The sequence below is a fragment of the Eurosta solidaginis genome, chromosome 5 (assembly GCF_040869045.1).
Source record: "Eurosta solidaginis isolate ZX-2024a chromosome 5, ASM4086904v1, whole genome shotgun sequence".
Classification (NCBI taxonomy): Eukaryota; Metazoa; Arthropoda; class Insecta; order Diptera; family Tephritidae; genus Eurosta; species Eurosta solidaginis.
In genome coordinates this window covers 270384312-270406517 of record NC_090323.1, presented here as the reverse complement: position 1 = coordinate 270406517, position 22206 = coordinate 270384312, and the positions used below count along the sequence as shown (strand labels likewise).

Genomic DNA, 22206 nt, shown 5'->3' with positions numbered 1-22206 from the left:
ATGACAACTGTCAGCTGTTAATTATAGTTCGTTTAGATGGGAAGATAGGTTGCTTGTTATATCACACGTATCTTCAATTTGTGTTGCTACCGACATAGAAAGCTTACCCAGCCAGCATTTTTTGAAAATTTTGATCAAAAAATATTTAAATATCATACCCCAAGATGGCAGCGCTTTAGTTTAGCACCCCCCGATTTCTGGGTTGAACTTGATATCAAATTAAAGAGGGAGTTCTCCCGATCACAAATATATATATTTTAAAGTGCGCAAACTTATAGTTTAAAAGTTATTTGGGTAATTATTTACGACAGCATGACACAACTAATACGCGTCAAAAAATTTTGAGAGACGCGTATTAATCTCGACAACAATAATCCGAAGGCGGAAAAAAAATGTTTATCTCTGTCCGGAGATATTTGCAGTTGAAGTTGGCGATTTTCATGTAGTTGTTGTAATGTTGTGTACCCAGAAAAAAAATTGTGAACATAAGTGTTTTGTGCGGATATAATTTTGGTCTCCAAACCGGTGTTGGACCCACCCAGGGTAATTTATTATAAGCGCGGCCGAAGGCCGCCAACGCAAAAAGGTGTCCTGCGCAAAAATACTATGGATACCACCCCCGGATTTGGAGGTACCCGCGGGTATTTTTTCGGTTTTTCGTTAATATCTTTTAAACGAGTTAAAACTTTTATTCGGATTATTAATACTGATGTCAAGACGCGTCGTTTGATACCTCTCTCGATATTTTATTCGTAAAGAATAAAAGTAATCAAATTGTATTGATTTGTAGGGATATTCAAAATTTAATCACCTAAATGCTGAGTAGGTAGTTGATTTAAAAATCAAAGATGGTTTTTTAAGTCTAACGATCAGGATATTGTAAATCTATTCGCTGGAAAATTGCAAGCCCTACAGCAGCAGTGCGGGGCAAAATTAGGGAGTGTCTGTGAGTAATCAGGGATGTTGTTGTTGTAGCGATAAGGTTGCTCCCCGAAGGGTTTGGGGAGTGTTATCGATGTGATGGTCCTTTGCCGGATACAGATCCGGTACGCTCCGGTACCATAGCACCATTAAGGTGCTAGCCCGACCATCTCGGGAACGATTTATGTGGCCACATTAAACCTTCAGGCCATCCCCTCCCTCCCCATCCCAAGTTCCATGAGGAGCTTGGGGTCGCCAGAGTCTCGTCTGTTAGTGAAACAGGATTCGCCGCGGATAGGTGAGGTTGACAATTGGGTTTGGAGAAGCTATATATTGCGCTGGCAACCTGAAGGGTTGCGCTACACAGCCCCTTGAATCTGGTATTTTAGTCGCCTCTTACGACAGGCATACCTACCGCGGGTATATTCTGACCCCCTAACCCGCTGGGGCAATCAGGGATAACTCATTCCTCTGTTTTCGCTACTTTTCCGGAATCGCTGAAGAAGCCTTGCAGAAGCACTGTTAACACAACAACAACAAAAAGCCTTGAACACATCTCTGGTTATGGCATTTGCAAAAAACCCGATAAACATTCAGGCTTGTGCCACCTTAGAGCCCAAGTTGAGAATAAAGAAGAAGAAGATTCTGCTACAAGAAATATACGAGTAAGAAAAAACATACTTCTCAAATGTCAAGCGCTGTTACTCAAAATTCCTTTAATTTGGGAATGATAACGTTTTACAAAACGTTTACACCCTAAAGCGCAGTATCCACATCATAAGAAAATGCTGAAGAAATTTTTTTCCTCTTGTAAGCCACAGTTGAAGTTGTTTTATTTGAAAGTAGGTACTTCCACGCTTAAATTTATGTTTACAGAACTCATCTCAGAAGCAATTTTATAAAGAAAATAGGGGTACTCGCTCTGTCTAGAAACCATAGGAAACGTAGAAAGTTCTCTATTTTAGTGTCAAACGTTCTACACGCAAAAACAAAATACATTTGTGAAAAATTTTGTACAGTTTTTACAGTTTCTATTCTCGAACCCCTGTATGTATATCTAAAAAGGAGATTCATAAATTTGATAAGAATGTGGGTGGCAGTTTTCTAAGCCTTTAGAATGCTGAAATAAATATTTTATACTAGAAGACCCGGCAGACGTTGTCCTGCCCTAAATTTGGCCAATCTGCATACATTTTAATAAGCTTTTTCCGTCTGACCACATTTTGGCCTATATCCCGAGACCATAGTCACCCAGGGGTATGAAAATTACCCTCTAATAAAGCACTCATCAACAGCTGACATTTGATATCCACATTTTATAAACACATTTTAGGGGTACCCGGGTCCTCGTTTTCGCCTATATCTCGAGACCCTAGTCACCCAGGGGTATGAAAATTACCCTCTACTAAAGCTCTCATCAACAGCTTTCATTCGATATCAATATTCTATAAACACATTCTAGGTGTACCCGGGTCCACTTTTTGGCATATAGCTCGAGACGTCACCCAAGGGTATGAAAATTACCCTCTACTAAAGCACTCATCAACAGCTTTAATCTGATATCAATATTCTATAAACAGATTCTAGGGGTACCCGGGTCCACTTTTTGGCCTATATCTCGAGACCCTAGTCACCCAGGGATATGAAAATTACCCTCTAATAAAGCACTCATCAACAGCTTTCATTTGATATCCACATTCTATAAACACATTCTAGGGGTACCGGGGTCCACGTTTTGGCCTATATATCGAGACCCTAGTTACCCAGGGGTATGAAAATTACCCTCTACTAAAGCATTCATTAACAGCTTTAATCTGATATCAATATTCTATAAACAGATTCTAGGGGTACCCGGGTCCACTTTTTGGCCTATAGCTCGAGACCCTAGTCACCCAGGGGTATGAAAATTACCCCCTACTAAAGCACTCGTCAACAGCTTTCATCTGATAGCCATATTCTATACACACATTCTAGGGGTACCCAGGTCCACGTTTTGGCCTATATCTCGAGACCCGAGTCACCCAGGGGTATGAAAATTACCCTCTACTAAAGCACTCATCAAGAGCTTTCATTTGATATGCATATTCTAGGGGTACCAGGGTCCTCGTTTTGGCCTATATCTCGGGACCCTAGTCACCCAGGTGTATGAAAATTACCCTCTACTAAAGCACTCACCAACAGCTTTTATTTGATATCCATATTCTATAAACACCCTATTGGTACCCGGGTCCACGTTTTGGCCTATATCTCGAGACCCTAGTCACCCAGGGGTATGAAAATTACCCTCTACTAAAGCACTCATCAACAGCTTTTATTTGATATCCATATTCTATAAACACACCCTTGGGGTACCCGGGTCCACGGTTTGGCCTATATCTCGAGACCCTAGTCACCCAGGGGTATGAAAATTACCCTCTACTAAAGCACTCACCAACAGCTTTTATTTGATATCCGTATTCTATAAACACACCCTATTGGTACCCGGGTCCACGTTTTGGCCTATATCTCGAGACCCTAGTCACCCAGGGGTATGAAAATTACCCTCTACTAAAGCACTCATCAACAGCTTTCATATGATATCCATATTCTATAAACACACTCTAGGGGTACCCGGGTCCACGTTTTGGCCTATATCTAGAGGAAATATGCTGTTTTGAGTATTTTCCCGGCAAGTATTCGAATTTTTCTCACCTTTTAAACCTTCCCTAGACCTCCACGAATAATTCAAGACCAAGATAAGATAAATCCGTTCAGCCGTTCTCGAGTTTTAGCGAGACTAACGAACAGCAATTCATTTTTATATATATAGATATAACTTTTGAAGGAATTTCTTGTGTAAGTAGTGCATTCTCTGAGTGTTGTATATGTGGTCTAGAAAACGTAGAGTATTTTTTTAAATAGGAAAATATATATTTACAGATTAAAATTTTCAAGTTTGGCTTACAAGAGGAAAATAATTTTTTTTGGCGTTTTCGTGTGATCTGTATACCGCGCTTAAGCAGGGATAAAATCTCCATGATTCTAGTACTAACACGGCACATCCTTATATGCCAAATATGAACACTGTATTGTAAAATGAAGGATTTGAGACTAATGCTTTCACACCTTCCGTTTGGATTAGTGTTCAAAAAGTCGCCTTGTACTGACAGTCGCCATTTTGATCAGAATTAAATCCATTCCGACAACAATAATAGCACAACTTTACACTAAATGTAACTTTGAACTTCAGAAACTTTAGATGATGCATTTCGCGATTGCAGTCGTTATGTTTATTCGAATTTATGGGCTTTCCTACAGCATATGTGGTAAAACTATGTTGGTTAAGTCAAGAAGTTGTGCAGGATTGGAAACACGTTCCAACCTCTCAATAAGTTCATTCCTAGCCTCATCCTTTGGAGCTGCCGATTTCTGTGCTGTTCAGAACCTCCTGCGTTACGACAGCTCAAATATTAGCATTAATATTATTTCTTTTAAATAGAATTATTCACTGGAGTATTTTAGGTTTTTGGCTTAAAAAGCCGTAATAATAAACAAATAAATAAGTAGGCATGCAGAAAGTTAGGAACATCTGATAGTCGTTGCAAGGAGAATGCAGATGTGGAAAAGGCGCACCTCATCTGCAACTACCCGGCGCTAAGTGGCGTAAGACAGCGCTTCCTGCCGTTGTTGTTGTTGTTCTGTTAACAGTGCTTTGCTCCATTCAATTGGTGCGACCACTCACAAATTGTCACCAAAGTCCTCTAACAGAAGTCTAGTGTCGTGGGGACACATTACATTACGTATGTCGAGGTTGATTCTGGACAAGTAAGACCCTGTTACAGAATCCAGAACGAAGTTGGGTCAGGGTGACTCGTGTCTACCTTGGCAGTGTGCTTGCCCCTTCTGAAAGAGCAGGATATTATATAATTATAATAGGGTTCACCGGGTGCGTCCTAGCAAAGGGTTGTATTCAGTAAGTGCGAACCCTACTTTGTGCATCTACCCCCTGGCTCAAACTGCTGTGATGGCAGGTGCCGTATCTCATCATACGGATCTCTTCACCGTGATTATGAAGTTGTTCCCTCCACCCTCTTGGAGGGGGGGCGGGGTAAATCACGCAGTTGTTTGCTAGGGTGTCCCGGTTTTTGGCAATTTAACAAAAACTGCCCGTTTAGCATTTCGTTATACCCTTTAATGTTGAGGTCTTTGGCCTCACTCTGCAGGTGATGTTCAGGGGTCATAAGGAGACATCCCGCGGCAGTTATGATTGCAGCATTTTGACAGGCCTGCAGCCTTCTGCAATATGTGTTTTTAAGACCAGGCGACCAAACTGACTGAGCAACGTTTCTTTATCTTTTCCAAAGTGCTGCTGGCAAGCGAGTTGAGGATTTTGTTGCGGCTTTGTGCTTTAGATACAACATCGGTGGCATGCGCCTTCAACCATCGACGTGAACGCCCAATATTGCGTCACCTGTTCCTTCTACATCGTAAACAGAGTGGCCGTGGAATTTGCCGGCGATAACGCCAAGTTTCGCGAGGTGAAGAAACTAGATAATTCATCTACGACGGGGCCAGGTCCCGGTGCCATTATCGTGCAGTCGCCGGCATAAGAAATGATTGTAACTGCCTCTGGTCGGGAAGAGACCTTTGATATGTAGAAATTATTCACAAGCGGGGATAGGACACCACCCTGTGGTACCCACTGTGTTATTGCTGACTATTTAGGTAATTCGAGGACCGTCTTTTTAGACAAGGGGGAAGGTGGATCCTTCTATGTGTTGGAGTAGCGTGCCGTGGGCGACCATGTCAAAAGCTTTTGACATGGCGAGTGTCACGAGCACTCTCCTGTGATGGGGTTTTACCTGAATAAGTCCGTAATTTATCTGAGTGTTTATAGCGCGGTGTTAGTGCTATGCATTTTGTGGAAGCCATGTTGGGTGGCTAGGCGAAGATTCGCCGTGAAATGAGGTAGAAGGGCGGTTTCCAATGAGTTCACTACAGGTGAAACGGATGGTATCGGTCGACATGACACACCTTCGTTAGCTGGTTTCCCAGGTTTCGGCAGTGGAATTATCCTTGCCATTTATCATTTTTCGGGAATGACAAAGGACTTCAACGTAAGGTTGAAAACGTGCGTAAGGTAGTTTGTTCGCTCAGCGCAAAGGTTTTTAGCATTGGCATGGCTATTCCGCCTATTAATTTAGAGGGATTGGCCTTTTAGATGGCTTTTTCAACCTCTGGGAGGTGATGGTAATGGCTGAAACGTCATATTTGTGTTTATGTGCCCGTCTGTTTGGACGATGTCTGGCCTTGTCTACTGAAGGATGCATTACAGGTCGTGGTCGTGGAGTATGACATCAAAGACTTGGTAGCCTTTATAAGGCTCTCAAAAAATAGAAAAGGTAATGGCGTATTTTCGTGGTATGTTCTATTAAAAGAAAAAGTTGTCTACAAGATTTTGGATTTAGGTTAGGCTAAAGTGCAGCTAGCGTGGGAACTTTTTTAATCCGTTGTGTTGTCACATTCTCTGCCGGTGATACTGTCTTTTAGTTATTTATGAAAATAATGTAGCAGAGGTTGAAATGAAAGAAGTAGACTTGGGGTTTCCCAAATGCCCCAGATAGCGCAACGAAGAAGCGACTGGCGCGATTTGTTAAAGGCTGAACCAGAGAATCTTGAAACTATAAAGAATCCCCAAGGACGAACAGGATTGGAATGTGTCAAACTTGTGACTATCGTATTAAAGGGGATAAAAGTTCTAATTCTGTCCCCTCGCAGTGCTCTGAACTGACACTTTTAACATTGTGATGACGAAATGGCAATCGCCCTCCTTGCAGCCAACTGTTCCGGTCTGCATTCGACTAGCACCAGTTCGGAGGTAGTCATTAAATCTGTAGCTCGAGACTGTATTATTTACTTATTTTTTCTGCAATTTTACTTTATTAATTTCTTTGGCCAAAACCGTTTAAAAAGCTAAATGCCTTTTAAAAGAGTTTTAGAGCCAATAAAACAGCAGGTATCACTAAATGATTAGTACACTACCCAGAACTATGAAAATTTACATTGCAAATCACGAAAACCCCTTTACTTCTAAACACGAGATTTTAAGGACTCAGAAAGCACGGACAACGGGACTCGCCACGCTTGCAGGTATCTAAAAAGCGCTTAATTATTTAAGAGATTATGAAATGCTGCATTTTAAAATATGTTTGCATTGAATGCAATTAATTGCGGCAATTTAAAATTAAGTGCGAAAACTTGTATAAATTATAATTGTTTTAGAAATGAACTATTAGTTCACTAAAGGCTACTTCGATAAGAAGATGGATAAATTAGAGGCCTTATCATCTCGAATATTTCCTTCCGACCCTCTTATAGGTAAAATTGGATCGATAAGGTACAACGTGTGGTTGGCACAGTTATTTGGTGTACCTATTGTGGGCTTGAAAGAGGAGTCGCCCCGCATGAGAAATTTACTTTTGGTGTATGGTGTGTTAGCAACTTTAGTCTTTGATTTCATATACACTGGCTGCGAGATCTATGATTTGATATTGTGTTGGCCCAATCTCGATAAACTTACACAAAATATCTCTTTGTCATTGACTCATGTTGCCGGTATTATAAAGGTAAAAATTAATTATATATGATATATGTAAAACACATTAGCCCGGGTCGAAAAAAAGTTCCAGCTCAAAAATTCAAGTTCAATTTGAGAGGGTCCCAGAAAATCCTTTTTTTTTGTGTTTCAACTCGATCATTGACATTGGATTTTTAAAATGCTTATGCCATTGTTATGGTTTTGGTTCTTAGAAGCTTTTTCGAATGTCCGTTCATGCTCTGAATGTCCTGAAGCACAAGTCGTTATAGTATGGTTTTATGCGCTAAACTATTTATAGCCCTTTAAATATTCTTCTCGTTTTACTAAGCAGTGAAAAACGGCAATATGAAAACAGCTGCATAGCTCAAAAACACATTCAAATAACCAAGTTACAGTAAGAAAGAACAATTTCGGCTGCGTTTGTAAGGACAAAAAAAAAAATTAACATGATGAGGCCCTCTCAACTTTAGCTTAAAGTTTTCCAACTTTTTTAGTTCATATGCATACTTGTTTCAACTGCAAATTTTTCTAAATGTTTTTTTTTTTCCAAAATATATAGGTTGTTAATCTCTTTTATCATTTGGAGGATGTTGCCAAGGTGGTAAAGAAGATTGAATATGCGGTTAAAACTAATGTCACCTCAAAAAGCCAAGTTAAATTGTATTCGTAATTTCGTAACTCGCGTAATAATTATTTCTATTTTGTATGTTTGTACATAGATGAGAGCATTTTTTGGGGGCGAATTCGAAAACAAGTTACCGTTAACAATTTATGCCGCAATAGTTGGGTTCACCGGTATTTTGGGTATTATATTTCTGTTTTATAGTAAGTAATATATGTATGTATCTTTCAATAGGGAGTGTATGGCTAATTCCACGTTAATTTATCATATTTTTATGGATGGCCTTTTCGGCTTTTTTAATATGTAATTATTTATTAAGTTGTCTGGATTGTTTCTGGATAATTGAGGAACTATTTTTTGCATTATTTCAAAATAACTTCGGGTCATAAATGGACTATATTCATTATAATTTTAAACACTTTTGGGACCGTTTTAAGACCGTTTCGGGAATACATGCGGAACTATTCCTGAATAGTTTCGGAACTATTTTCGGGGAAAATTCTTTACCGATTCTGGATTGTTTTTGGGATAATTCTGTCATTTATTTCTTGATATTTCTGGCTGATTTCAGTATAATTACTGGGCTAGAACCCTATATTTATGCACAGGTTTTTATAATTTCCCTGCAGAAAATATGGGAGACTATCGCGCAAAGCGACAATTGCATACTACAGGTTTGATGACTATCTTCGATGGTGGCAATTTGATGCAGAGCGGACTATTTGGCCATGTACCTACAAAGTGTGTGATTCTGTTTAGGGTTAAATCTAACAGTTTATATCTAGTAGTCTGAATTTTGATCCCTTAGAGACATGTCTTAACCGTCTTCAATAGATCCCAAAACTTATATGTAATATCTCTCACTGTAGTGTTACCGTTTGAAAGGGTGATACAAAAAAAATCGGTTCCTGAGGACCAGCTTAATGTACGTGTATATGTTAATCTCATGAAACCGAAAAAATCAACGAAAAATTTGAACTACATATCGACTGCCGAGTGGAGTATCTCCCAATCTCGGTTGCTAGTTGGAAAAATTTGACAGCCCGCCTATTTGAGAACTGTTTTTATAAAAGCTCTATCTAACATAAAAATGTATTCAGTTTGTGCTCAAGTAGGGCGATTTCAATGTTTTTCAAAAGTTTTCTAGGATAGGGCGTTTTCGAAACAACAGGGGAGACAGGGTGATATTCTACTCAGCAGCCGATATATATATTAAATAAATTTATTGAAAATTAATGTATTTGTATGCAGATCCCTATGGTTTCGCAAGTCAAAGATTTCCATATCGTGTCAAATTGCCCGATTGGATGCCTTTTGGCATGCAACTATTATATATGGGACTCAGCGTATTAATTTTTGCTCTACAAATCGATGGTATTGATTATCTAAATGTTACAATGATGAATCATATCCGATTTCAATTGATAATTCTTAATTTGGCTTTCGATGAGCTTAAATCGGATGAAAAACCACAAAAGGATAATATCGTTGCAAGGAAAATTAGCTCACACAAGCAATTGAAAAAAATAATCGATCATCATTGCTTGCTTAGAGAGTGAGTTTCATTAAGGAAAAGCCTATAGATCAACTAATACATATTTCGTTCTATTCCAAAAATTTTAAGGCTTCGAAATGAGGTTGAAGATATATTTCGAATACCCGTACTCATACAATTTTTCACATCACTTGTCATATTTGCAATGACGGGATTCCAAGCAAATGTCAAATCCAAAGATACGAACGGTGCTTCACTAACTTCACTTCTCTACTGTTATTGTGGTTGTATTTTTTTCGAGCTATTTGTTTATTGTTGGTTCGGTAATGAAGTCTCTGAACAGGTTTATAACGAAAATTTTCATTTAAATTGGAATAAGATCTAATGAAATTTTGAATATTTATTTACAGAGTAAGACTTTGACTACAAGCAGCTATTTTTCAACGTGGTATGAGTTTGACGAATGTTTCAAAAAATCACTTCGAATTTTTGTAAGCAACTCGCAGCAACCCATTGTCTTTACCGCTGGTGGTTTTATGGCGCTTTCTTTGCCTAGTTTTATGGGAATATTGAGCAAATCATACTCTTTAATTGCTCTACTGCATCAGTTGTATGGACGTTGAATATGCAGATTTAAAAACAAAAATTGTGGGACAAGTTATAACGAAAATTTCAAACTTTTTGAATGATGCCCCTAATACACATATGTACATACATACCCGACATCTATCGCATAAAGAGGCGGTACCAGTACTAGTGCTGTTCCCTTGTAGTGCTTTGAACTAAGTCTTTCAACATTGTGATGTCCTACGAAATGGCAATTGTTACCCTATGCAGACCATCGGAATGCATTCTGAACGGGTTCAGTTGAAGGTGGTTCCGCAATATTCCCAACCTTTCATAAACTAATTTAAATACACCAAAGTTGGGGGTAGTGCACTTAATTTTGATTGCATTACACTATATTGGAAAAATTTGAGTGCGCAATATTTTTTTATCACTGTAGTAAGAGTGCTCCTTTCCAGGGGCGGATCCAGGAACCCGCAAAAAAGTTAACAAAAATTTATATAAATATTTAGAAGTAGCATACCTACTTCAAATTCATTTATAGGGGTTCAAGTATATACATACATATATAGGAAGGCTTATAAAAGTGTCAAAATAATAAAAAATTATGTGTACAGTAAAGACATTTTTCTTTTATATTTCCTGCTGAAAATGTCCAGCACTTCATTAGAGTCCATTTTTCCCGCAATATCTTCATTGATATGCATTAAAGCCAATCCATTCAAACGCTCTCCTGTCATCCTGTTGCGAAGATACGACTTTAATCGGCGTAAGATGGAGAAAGATCGCTCGGCAGTGCTGGTAGTCACTGGAAACGTATACAGCAATTGACAAAGAGTTCTAACATTTGGCAACGCCGTTGCTCGTTTGTAGGCATCTGCTGCAGAATCTGAGATATTTTCTGTAATTTCTTTCCAAATTTTTAATTCACCCTTCAAAGCTTGAAAACAAGGGAGGTCTTCTTTGTATACTTATGCGCCTTGTAAAACATTCTCCAAATCTTCATCGCTAAGGTATTGGGACAGCAACTTTTGCAATTGCCCAATTCTTTGCATGGAAGCGTTAGGAAACCTGGATGACATTTCGTTTATAATATAGTCTAGAAAAGGATTATATACTGCAACTCGGTAACAATCCTTAACTGACTGATTCTGAATGTTTGGTCGATTATCTTGACGCCCGGTGATTCTGGGGAACGTGATTTCTGCACCAATCTCATTCGCGATGGCCTTAGCCTCGTTGAAAAGTTTTTTAAAAGAGTCAGTGCTAGTTTCACGTTGTCTCTGTAAACTTGATGTGGTGATATCAATAAGTTTAACTGCAGAAACTATATCAAAATCTTTGGTTTGTAATTTTTGAAGTGTTGTTTATAACTCAAATTTTCTGTTCTAAAATTATTTAGAAGTGTGAAAATAAATTTAAAAAGTACATTTCCTTAAAATTAAATTCGAATATTATGTATATAAATATACAGTTCACATGAGAAATGTTCATTATACATAGATATTTCTGTAGAATTTCAAAATCTATAAGAATTATGAATTTAATTTATTTGAGTTATTGTTTACAATTAAAAAAAAAACGGGTAAAATCCGCAAAATTAGGCGACTCGAAACGTTATTTCCTACTCAGTTTTAAAACTTTTAATTAACTAGATTTTGTTTTTTACTGAAAAATATGTGAATTTCAAATCAGTTTGCAAAAATTCCTTGAAAGCAATAAAAAATTTGTAAAGAAATATAAATTCGGCCATATTGCCCCAAATACCACTGAAGCTGCTTTTTTAACACTTTAAAATTCAAGATCTCAACGTCTTGAACTGGTAAAAGCTTTAAGTTTTTAAAGCTAAGCTTCGAAAAATTATAGTCTTCGGAACCGTGTTTTTAACATTTACTATTTATTGAAAATTTTACAGCTCTAGCTATTACCGTTGCTGAGGAAGTTGATTTAGATAAAAGCTTACCAAAAATTTCCAATAGTGTGGAGTTTGATTTTTAATTTAATTTTAGCAATAGCTATTGTGAAAAATGTTTGCAATTTAATCAATTATTTAGGTCCTGTACCAAATGCTTAAAAAAAAAATTAAATTTTGACACTGATCTTGGTGAATACGAACGGGAAGTGTTTTCCCAGCCAACGAGGGGCACGTGTCGTCGTAGCATATACGGGAAATCTGTATTCTAATGAAATCTCAACAACACTATAGCTATAGTCAGAGGGGGGCACGTGTCGCCGTGGAAATTTTTTCGAGTGCATTTCCACCCAAATATGTACTCTGATAAAAACTCAACAGTACAAAAAAGTAAGGTCGAGTGGGGCACGAAGAAAAAATTTTGTACACTAAGCTGAAGCTGAAATTATCTTCACTACAAGCTTTTAAGTGAAAAACTTTTCAGCTTCACTACCGCCAGAAAAAGCTGAGTAAGGCTGACATTTTTTGCATTACCACTCAACGGTGAGGTGCGTGAAGGCTGGTGCATTAATGCACTATCTTATCTCTGAAATACATATAACTCAGATTTAAGCGCTGTTGGTATGAGTGTGGCTAACAACTGACTGCATCCACTCAATGAACCTGCAGTTCAAAATTCTCGCTTTGTGTGACCGTCTCTCATTTTCCCTGCAGGGTATTTACAATTTATAATTGGCAGGACCTATATGGTGCAACACCTGTCTTTATTTTATCCAATTTATGTAAATTCGCAATTAAAATCGTTTACACTTTATCGCTTTTTGTAATTGCCCTATTATGCAAATGATAAAACAAATGAAATCTAACAACCCAGATTTGGTAATGGTTGTACAAATTTCTTCTGCTTGATTTCATACTTCGAAATTATTTTTGGTTCCGGTTTGGCTTTGCGCTATATCGTAGTTTAGGTTGCGTTATCTGCTATGTTTATACGAATACTTAAGGGGCAGCTTTTGCCATTACCACTACCACTACCTATACTGACCTTTAAACTTGTCATACAAATATTAAGTTAAAGCGTATTATATATGAAATCACTCCGACTTATGATTTAAGATTCTCTGCAATTTACGTTGACTTGCCCTCACTAGGGTAGGCACCTTGTCGTTGGTGTGAGGGTTTAGCCGATCTCCATAGCGCCCGACTATGAGGCGGAGCTGTTTAGGACTGGTATCTTCGTCGTTTCGCCTCATAGAATGGGGGCGAGATGTCGGTGACCAAGAACTGCCAACCTCCTAATCCAGGGTGTTATGCGGACCATGCCTGTTGGACGATTTGCAACCAGGGAATAAATTCGGCTGTATTCGACCGGAGCTTTCCCGATACCGGGCCACCTCGGGAAGTATTGATGGCCTTATCACAGTAAGGGGCGCTGCTGTGGTTGACGGTTTTTTCCCCGTATATAATACTGGACCGCTGAGCCCGCTTGTCGGGCAGGTGGTCGTACGACCAAGATGAACGACTCATTACCAAATTGTAATAAGGAGGATGATAAGAGGAGGACTGAGTCGCAAGCCAAGGACGACAAATACGCATTAAGCGACCCCCAGCGGGTAAGGGGGTAAGAATATACCCGCGGTAGGTATGCCTGTCGTAAGAGGCGACTAAAATACCAGATTCAAGGGGTGTGTAGCGCAACCCTTCAGGTTGCCAGCGCAATATATAGCTTCTCCAAACCTAATTGTCAACCTCACCTATCCGCGGCGAATCCTGTTTCACTAACAGACGAGGCTCTGCCGACCCCAAGCTCCTCATGGAACTTGGTGGTGGGGAGGGAGGGGATGGCCTGAAGGTTTAATGTGGCCACATAAATCGTTCCCCAGATGGTCGGGCTAGCACCTTAATGGTGCTGTGGTACCGGAGCGTACCGGATCTGTATCCGACAAAGGACCATCACATCTATAACACTCCCCAAAGCCTTCGGGGAGAAACCTTATCGCTACAACAACAACAACAACAACGCATTAAGCGATGCGTCAGACTCGGGGAGCGAGAGTAGTGCTGATTCAATGAACTCCGTGTTGGAAAAGCACACAAATGAAAACGGAGTAGAAGAGTGGAGAAGGGTACGGAGGAGAGGAAGTAAAAGAGCTCTCTAGCAGTACCGTGCAGCACTAAGAATTGTCCAACGCCTGGGAGCAGTGGTCGAACCAACAGAAGTGGAGATCGAGCGCTTGGAATGGGCCCATGAGGCGGTAGAAGTAGGTCGAAGGCAGTTAAAAAGGTTTGCTGCTAGAAACCCTCGGTTCTGCAACCGGTACGAGGAGGAAGAAGCGTCGAATGACAGAATGAAGAGAAATCCAAGTAAGCCCCTTCCAACCTTTGATTCGGGAGGATGGTGTAATGGTGTGAAGATGATAGCGTGGGACAACATCGCGAGCTTGCGGTGGCTGGAGGAAGTGGTTCCAAATCTGCAAGGCACGAACTCGCGGTTTAAGGTGGCGGATAAAGCGCAAATCCCCACGGTACCAAAAGTTAAGATATGGATATCATGCGTGATGAAGTCGGAGGATACACTGCGACTTCTGTAGAATCAGAATCCGAACATACCGACACAGGATTGGAAGGTAATAAGCGTAGAGAAAGCCCTGGAATATAAGGAATATGCTCTAGGAATCTTCTTAGACATTGCCGGGGCTTTAAATAATGTTTCTAAATGGGCGATTATGGATGGTCTTAATTAAATTAAAGTACATCCAGCCTTAACGAGATGGATCGGGTGCATGTTAAATTGCAGGAAGATTACATCACAATGGGGATTGTACGAGGCCACGAAATCAGTGGACAGGGGAACGCCGCAGGGAGGGGTGCTATCAACTCTGCTGTGGACGCTGGTCATCAACCAACTGCTCAGGCGATTTGATGAGGTACCCGTGAAACTTACGGCTTTCGCGGATGACGTTGCAATTGTCATAAGTGGAAAATGCCTTCCAACGATTAGCTCTTGGATGGACCGGGCGCTTCGGGATATTCATACCTGGGCATCAAATGTCGGGTTGAAAGTCAACGCGGATAAGACGGATATGGTCTTGTTTACAAAGAGGTACAAGGTCCCAAATTGGATCAAGCTTAAGTTAGGAGGGGTGACCCTACAGGAGAAACCTTGCACAAAGTATCTAGGAATCATCTTAGACAGTAAGCTATCATGGAAGCTCAACGTGGAGGAGAGGGTGAAGAAGGCTTCAACGGCACTTTATGCATGTAAAAGAATACTGGGGTGTACGTGGGGCTTATCGCCCTCTCTTTCCCATTGGGTGTTTACAGCGATTGTAAGCCCTATCCTATACTATGAAGTTCTTGTTTGGTGGAAAGCCACAAAAAAGCAACCTACCTCAAAAAATTAGAGGGGGTATGCAGACTACCAATGCATAGCATTACGGGAGCCCTGAAAACAACCCTGACAGCTGCACTGTATGCCATTCTGCACATTCCACCTGTAGACCTGGTAGCAAAGAGCATAGCGTTAACAACTGCAACCAGTTTCGGTGCCTCGGGGCAGCTTGAGCGCCGACCATACGGCCATAGTAGTATAGCGTCATCAATCACAAGAGGAACAGACTACCTGATTCCCTATCTGCGCTTCGAAGGCGATTTTAAGGCCACAATAGAGGTGGACGGTTGGCGCATGGGTGCTCAAATGGTGGACGAGGCGATACATGTGTACACAGATGGTTCCAAAGTAGTGGAAGGAGTAGGGTTTGCGGTATACTGTGTTGATCCGGAAATAGACAGATCCCACAGGCTGCTGGATTACTGTAGCTTCTTCCAAGCGGAAATATTAGCCGTAATCAAATCAGTAGAAACCCTGGAAGAGAATAGCTTAAGCTGCAACCGTGTTAAATTTTATATTGACAGTCAAGCAGCAGTTAAGGCAATGATCTCGCATAGCACAGCATCTAAATGCGTGTTAGAGTGTAAGCAGTCTCTGGAGAGAATTGGGACAGGGAGAAGCATACATCTATATTGGATCCCGGGGCATATGGGAATAGATGGGAATGAAAAAGCGGACGAACTAGCTAAAAAGGGCGCATCCCTTGAAGCTTGCTCCGTAGACGTCCCAATTACACTGGGCGAGATTCAGCGAAGGCGAGAGGTGCACAAGATCGACCAAGCGGGAAAGGCGTGGGTTCAAGCGCGGAGCCATAAAGTGTCGAAGATTATGTGTAGGTCTTACAACCTTAGACTAACAAAGTTGCTTCTATCATTAAAAGGAGAGGACTGTAGACTCATGACGGATATTCTGACTGGACACTGCCTTCTGGCATCACATGTCTTTAAATTAGGCTTGGCCAGTGATAGCAGATGTGGGAAGTGCGTGTTGGAGGAGGAAACGATCGAGCACGTTATGTGCTCGTGCCCTGCACTTGCCAGGCTAAGACTTCAGCTATTAGGAGTGATACAGCTGTCAGATCTAGAAGCAGCAAGTGGCTTAAGTCCTAGGAAGCTTCTAGTATTTGCCAAGAGGACGGAGTTATTTTATAACATAGGTCCTGGTTTTTGATAGGGTTTTTCAGTTTGGTCGTTGAAACAAACATCTGGTAACACTATGGACTCAATCAGTCTATGTGAGGTCCTCACGGACCGGCCAGTTCAACCTAACCTAATATAAGCCTAAAACTATGTTCTTAGAAGTTATAGCTTTTATTTTTACTAAATTCAACAGTAGATTCCTCCTTAAAACTTCAAATTTTATCTTCTTTTATCACTGCAGCGGAAAGTATGCAAGATAATTCAGAGTCTTTTTAATCCGAAGTGGAAGAAATGAGTTCTGGTGAAGAATTTATTAACGATAAGAAAATCCACAAAGCAAATGCAGCGAAAAATAAGAAAACAGTACATAGTCGCAGAACAGTAAAGAGGCAGAATGAAGTAATGACGGAAAAGTTGTCGATTCTGCTAGATAGATGTAGAATTTCTGATAGAAATGCTGTGCGAATAATTTTCGCAACAGCTGAAAGTCTGGGCTCTAACGTGGACGAACTAGCACTTAGTAGAAGTACTATAGGAAAACGTAGAATATCATTTCGGGAGCAAAGGGCACAGAAAATAAAGGCGAGATTTAGAAATTCAGACTTGAAGGGGTGTGTTGTTCATTGGGATGGAAAACTGTACTTAAAGGCTTGCAATCTTAGTAAGCGAAGGAGATGAGGAACAACTACTGGCAGTCCCTGAATTAGAGAATAGCACAGGTTTCTGTCAGGCAGAAGCTGTTAGCGGCTGCTTAGAAGAATGGGATGTTCGAGATAAAATTGTTGGTATGTGCTTTGATACGACAGCTTCCAATACCGGTCGAATGAAAGGCGCTTGCACCTTGTTAGAAAAAGAGCTTGGTAGACCTCTGTTGCATTTAGTATGCCGCCATCACATTTTAGAAGTCGTTTTACGGTCAGTGTTTGAGTACAAAATGGGATCAACAACTGCTCCCCAACCCGATATTTTTAGAAAATTTCAAATTCATTGACCTAACATAGATCACTCTAAGTACTTGGAAGGGGTAAAAGATGATTCGGTAAAGAGATCAGTGAAAGAATTCGAAAAAGACGTTTCGGAATTTCTTCACCTTCAGTTAACTGGAATAACTACCGAGAGATGATTACCTAGAATTTATCAAGTTATGCTTGATATTTCTAGGAAAACTCCCTTCTCGTGATGTTTCATTTCGCTCTCCTGGTGCTTATCATCACGCCCGTTGGATGGTTAAAGCCATTTACTCTTTAAACAATTTTATTTTTAGGGAGCAATTTCCTATGTTCAAAGAAGAGTTCAGTTCAATAAAAGTTATTTGTTTATTTATTGTCAATCTATATGTTAAAATGTGGTGACAAGCTTCAAACGCTATTATGGCGCCCAATAATGATTTAATGTTTATGCAGAACGTCATTAAGTACAAACGTTTTGATCGAGGTATATCAGAAAAGGTATTGGGAAAATATTTGCATCACTTGTGGTATCTGAATCCGGAATTGATTTGCTTCAGTCTGTTCGATAAAAATGTTTCAAATGAACTTAAGGGAAAAATTGCACAAAAGATTTTATCATACAAGGATTTAACAGAAGATGAAAGATACCCAAGGATAGTGAGAGTAAAAGTTTCTGAAAAGGAAGCTGAGAAGTTTTTTAAAAATGTTTCCCTTGATGAGTTTATTTCTGATCAATTTCTTGTATTTTTCGAGTATTTTAATGTCAGAACGGATTTTTTGGCAGATGCCCCAATGAGCTGGTTTGATAATAAAGACTTTGAAACTTCAAAGTTTTGTTAGAAGCATAAACGTAGTAAACGACACGGCAGAGAGGGGAGTTAAGTTAATTCAAGATTTTAATAACACTCTTACAAAAGACAAACAGCAGACCAATTCTTGCTTCAGGTGTTGGCGGATTGCAGGCGGCTTTACCCCGATGCTTCAAAGTGTACCCTTTCTCAACCCGTATCCGATGACTGAAATTGAAAATCAACATTTTTTAATTTTTTAATTCTTTTAACTTTTATTTTTAATATGAATTCTTTCTTCGAATGTGAACTCTAGAATGGCTACCACCATCTCACCATTTTGTTAAACATTGTATTCATTAATTAAAGACTGAACATACATAACTACAACAATTTCTTAACATTCAGTTTTTTCTATTATAATAAATAAAGATACTTAAGTGCATCCGTTGATTACGGATAAAGTAAGATATCAGTAAACGTAAAATGATTTTCGAAATTGTGAGCAACATCGAAATACCATACCAGGTAACAATCTTTCTCCACTAAATGTTAAAATATCTTTTCAACTTTCCAGTTTTAGAGAAGAAATGTTATTATATACTTTAAAGTCTATTAAATTTTATTTATTTTAATAATACACCTGTTGCAATGCGGATATCTTATCGCAGCTTAAAACAAAAAATTTTCGAGTTTTCGTTAAAAACTGGGATTTGTCAAACTTTCAGGCTCTTTAGGCAAGGGAAGTCGAATTCCCATTGAGCTGAAACTTTTACAATTGCATTTTTATATCTAATAGAACATTTCTAGAAGTGAGCACATTGAAATTTCGGAGAAAAAAACCACCCTAATAGCATATTTTTTATGGGTACGAATTTTAGAAAGAGTGCTTTTAAAGGCTCTGGGAATGACTGATACACATAAATGATTTTAGCTGTCAGAACGAACTCAGCAGCGATTATCTAAAAAACACATAATGTTATCATAAATATAAACAAAAATACTTGTTTATGAATTTTATTTCATTCATACATCCTAACGCAAACATTTTATTATCTATTCCTAGCCTCGTTTTCTAAGAAAAACATTTACATATTTTAAATTTTGCATAATTAATTCCAAGACCGAACATTTTCTGGAATTGATGTCTGAAATTTTAAATTTTTTGGCTAACATCGAGTTTTATAAATTTAATATAAATTTATGACATTTTTTATGTTTATCATGAAAAAGATATCCAAAATGTGCGCATTGTACAAATTTGCTTTCGTGTTTTGTTTGAGATCTCAAATGCATAGAAATAAAAAGCGAGAAAAGACCAAGCACTAAAAGATCGACAACAAAGGGCGTTCTCAGCGTACCCAATTTTTGTTGATACATTGCAAACATGTTTTCGTCAGTTGGTGATAGAAATTTTGTTTTATGAACGGTGAGTTGAGTCAACTGCTAAATGATATAATTATACTTAAATTTTAAAGAAAAGGACTTCTTAAATTATTTTTCATTCACTAAAATGTTAAGAGGGAAAATTGTATTCATAACCAATACTTTGAAATGTCAAAGAACTGCCAGATATCCGAATAAATACGTTGAGTGAATGCAGCGAAAAAAATGTTAACTCAGTAATATCATGTGAAATCCCAACTGTTGAGTAGATCAAAAAAAAAGTTATCACTCAACGACTGATCAACGTCGTATTTGCGTTTAAAGCGGAAGGCAAGGCGAATTCAGTAGAGGTGGTGTTATCCCAAGAGCTGATTGCTTCTTCTTGATAATTTTCCATACAACGCCTTGTACTGCAACATGTCAGTTAATCGAAATCCATGAAAATTTTCTTTTGACTTGGCATTCTTCTGTACGGCGAATTGGTTGAATTCGCTTTGCCACCACCTGGTATGGATTCGTCTTGGCAGGAGTCATTGGTGCCGTATGGTGTATCGCTGTAGTCGTATCGCTAACGTAATCAGCTGTTTATCGTTACGACGGAAACCAAAAACCAATTGGTTGGCTACGGTACGGTTACGACCTTAGCGGCACCAATAATCGATTGCATTTATTCTTATAAGGTTGGTCGAATCAGCTGTTATAAGGTTACCGATACGGTTACCGATAAAGCACCAATGTCTGCAGCTTAATACTTTACACCGCATACCGCTCCCAGAGTACAGCCCATTGGAAAAAGGAAAGGCAACTACACGCTGCAGTTGTGCATCTTGTACCACTGTGAAAATGTCACACACTAATCCACTTCCTTTTTTACCACGCGTTATATTTCCATTAAGTAACCGCCGTGGTGCGGTGGTAGCGTGTTCCGCCTACCTCACCGAAGATTCTGGGTTCAAATCCCTGACAATCCAACATTAAAAATTTAGAAACAAGTTTTTCCACGCGGGGTCGCCCCTCGGAAGTGATTTGGCAAGCACTCCGAGTGTATGTATTTCTGCCATGAAAATCTCCTCAATGAAAACTCATCTGCCTTGCGGATGCCGTTACGAGTCGGCGTAAAACGTGAAGGTCCTGTTCCGCCAATTTGTAGGGAAAACTTAAAAGAGCACGACGAACATTGTAAAAGAAGCTTGGCATACAATTTCTACGGAGATTATAGCGCCTTATATTTATTTTTTATTTATAATATTACCAAAGGTTCTCATCTTAGCAATTTAAACGAAATTGTAATAATTTGGGTCACTCAAAATTTTGAATGTCTTTTTCTGGATTTGTGTAAGCTAATGGGGGATAGTTATGACGGGTTTGAGTGTTTCAAATGCTCCCGCGATTGTTCTACTACATCGCTTTGGACAAAAAATGATCGTTGCCAAAATATAGGACCGGAATTTTAGACCACTGTTGCATTAGCCGCGCAAGCACCGAAGACTAGTGCAATTTAGCAATATACAATAAAATTTATTGAAATTCGAAATTAAACTTTTATGTCAACTACGTTTACGATGGTAGGCTTACATTTTCATAGTTTATGGATAGTATCATGACTGGTTTGGGAACACCATATTGGAACGATTTCTGGCCATCCCTTGTTATATTTGTTTTGGAAGCAAACCAGTTTCGTCAATCAGCCGAATATACTCTTCAGAAAGCTTTGTATTTAGGCTATTCCATATTAATATACTTAGTACTTAGAGCCTATTTGTATATGACTTATTTTTTAATTTTTGATATTACGTGAACCAGTAATTGAACCTAAGAGTTTCGGTATTTCTGGCAAGCACAATAAAAATTATACTTTACCAAAGACCTGTACACTTTTTGCCAGAAGTCTTTACAATAACCAGCATCTCTAATTTGAAATTACCATATCTCATTGAAGGTATAATGCATTAAGGAAACTTCGACATCATATACTTAAGTTTAATGTGAATCTGCCTCACTTAATACCCAATAAACATTTAGGCTAAACTTGAGAACTAGCATACTTTTCAAGATATACAAAAGGGGCATTTTTTATAGGGAAAGAAATTATGTTACTTAAGTTTAGAAAAATATAGTTCCCAACTTGTATGCAAATATCATTCTCTCACTGGACTCAAACGTAAGATTTCAATAACGGACCCGTATTGGGAAACCGATTTCACTCAAACGATAAATACGAATAAACGCATTATTGATCTAATAAGCCACTATTTCTGGTATCACCTCATTCCCATTCACCATTTCAGTGCTATTGGGATTTAGGCATTTAAAAAATTGAACTCGACCACGGATCGTATGCCACGATACAGGCCCTGCAATAATTTTGTCCAAAAAAAAAAAAATAAAACATGTGTAAATTATTTTTAATTTATAACTCTTTATTTATGCTTTTATTATGGCTTTGGTAGAATTACCT

General features: G+C 39.0%; 1 protein-coding gene across 1 annotated transcript; it reads left to right on the top strand.

The window, feature by feature from the left end:
* The first annotated feature begins 7223 nt into the window (after positions 1-7223).
* Positions 7224-10238, top strand: LOC137251837 (odorant receptor 94a-like). The gene is made up of 6 exons (XM_067786728.1): positions 7224-7526; positions 8058-8150; positions 8218-8323; positions 9372-9675; positions 9745-9958; positions 10026-10238. The coding sequence occupies exons 1-6, from the start codon at positions 7224-7226 to the stop codon at positions 10236-10238; spliced, it is 1233 nt and encodes a 410-aa protein (XP_067642829.1).
* The last annotated feature ends 11968 nt before the right edge of the window (positions 10239-22206 follow it).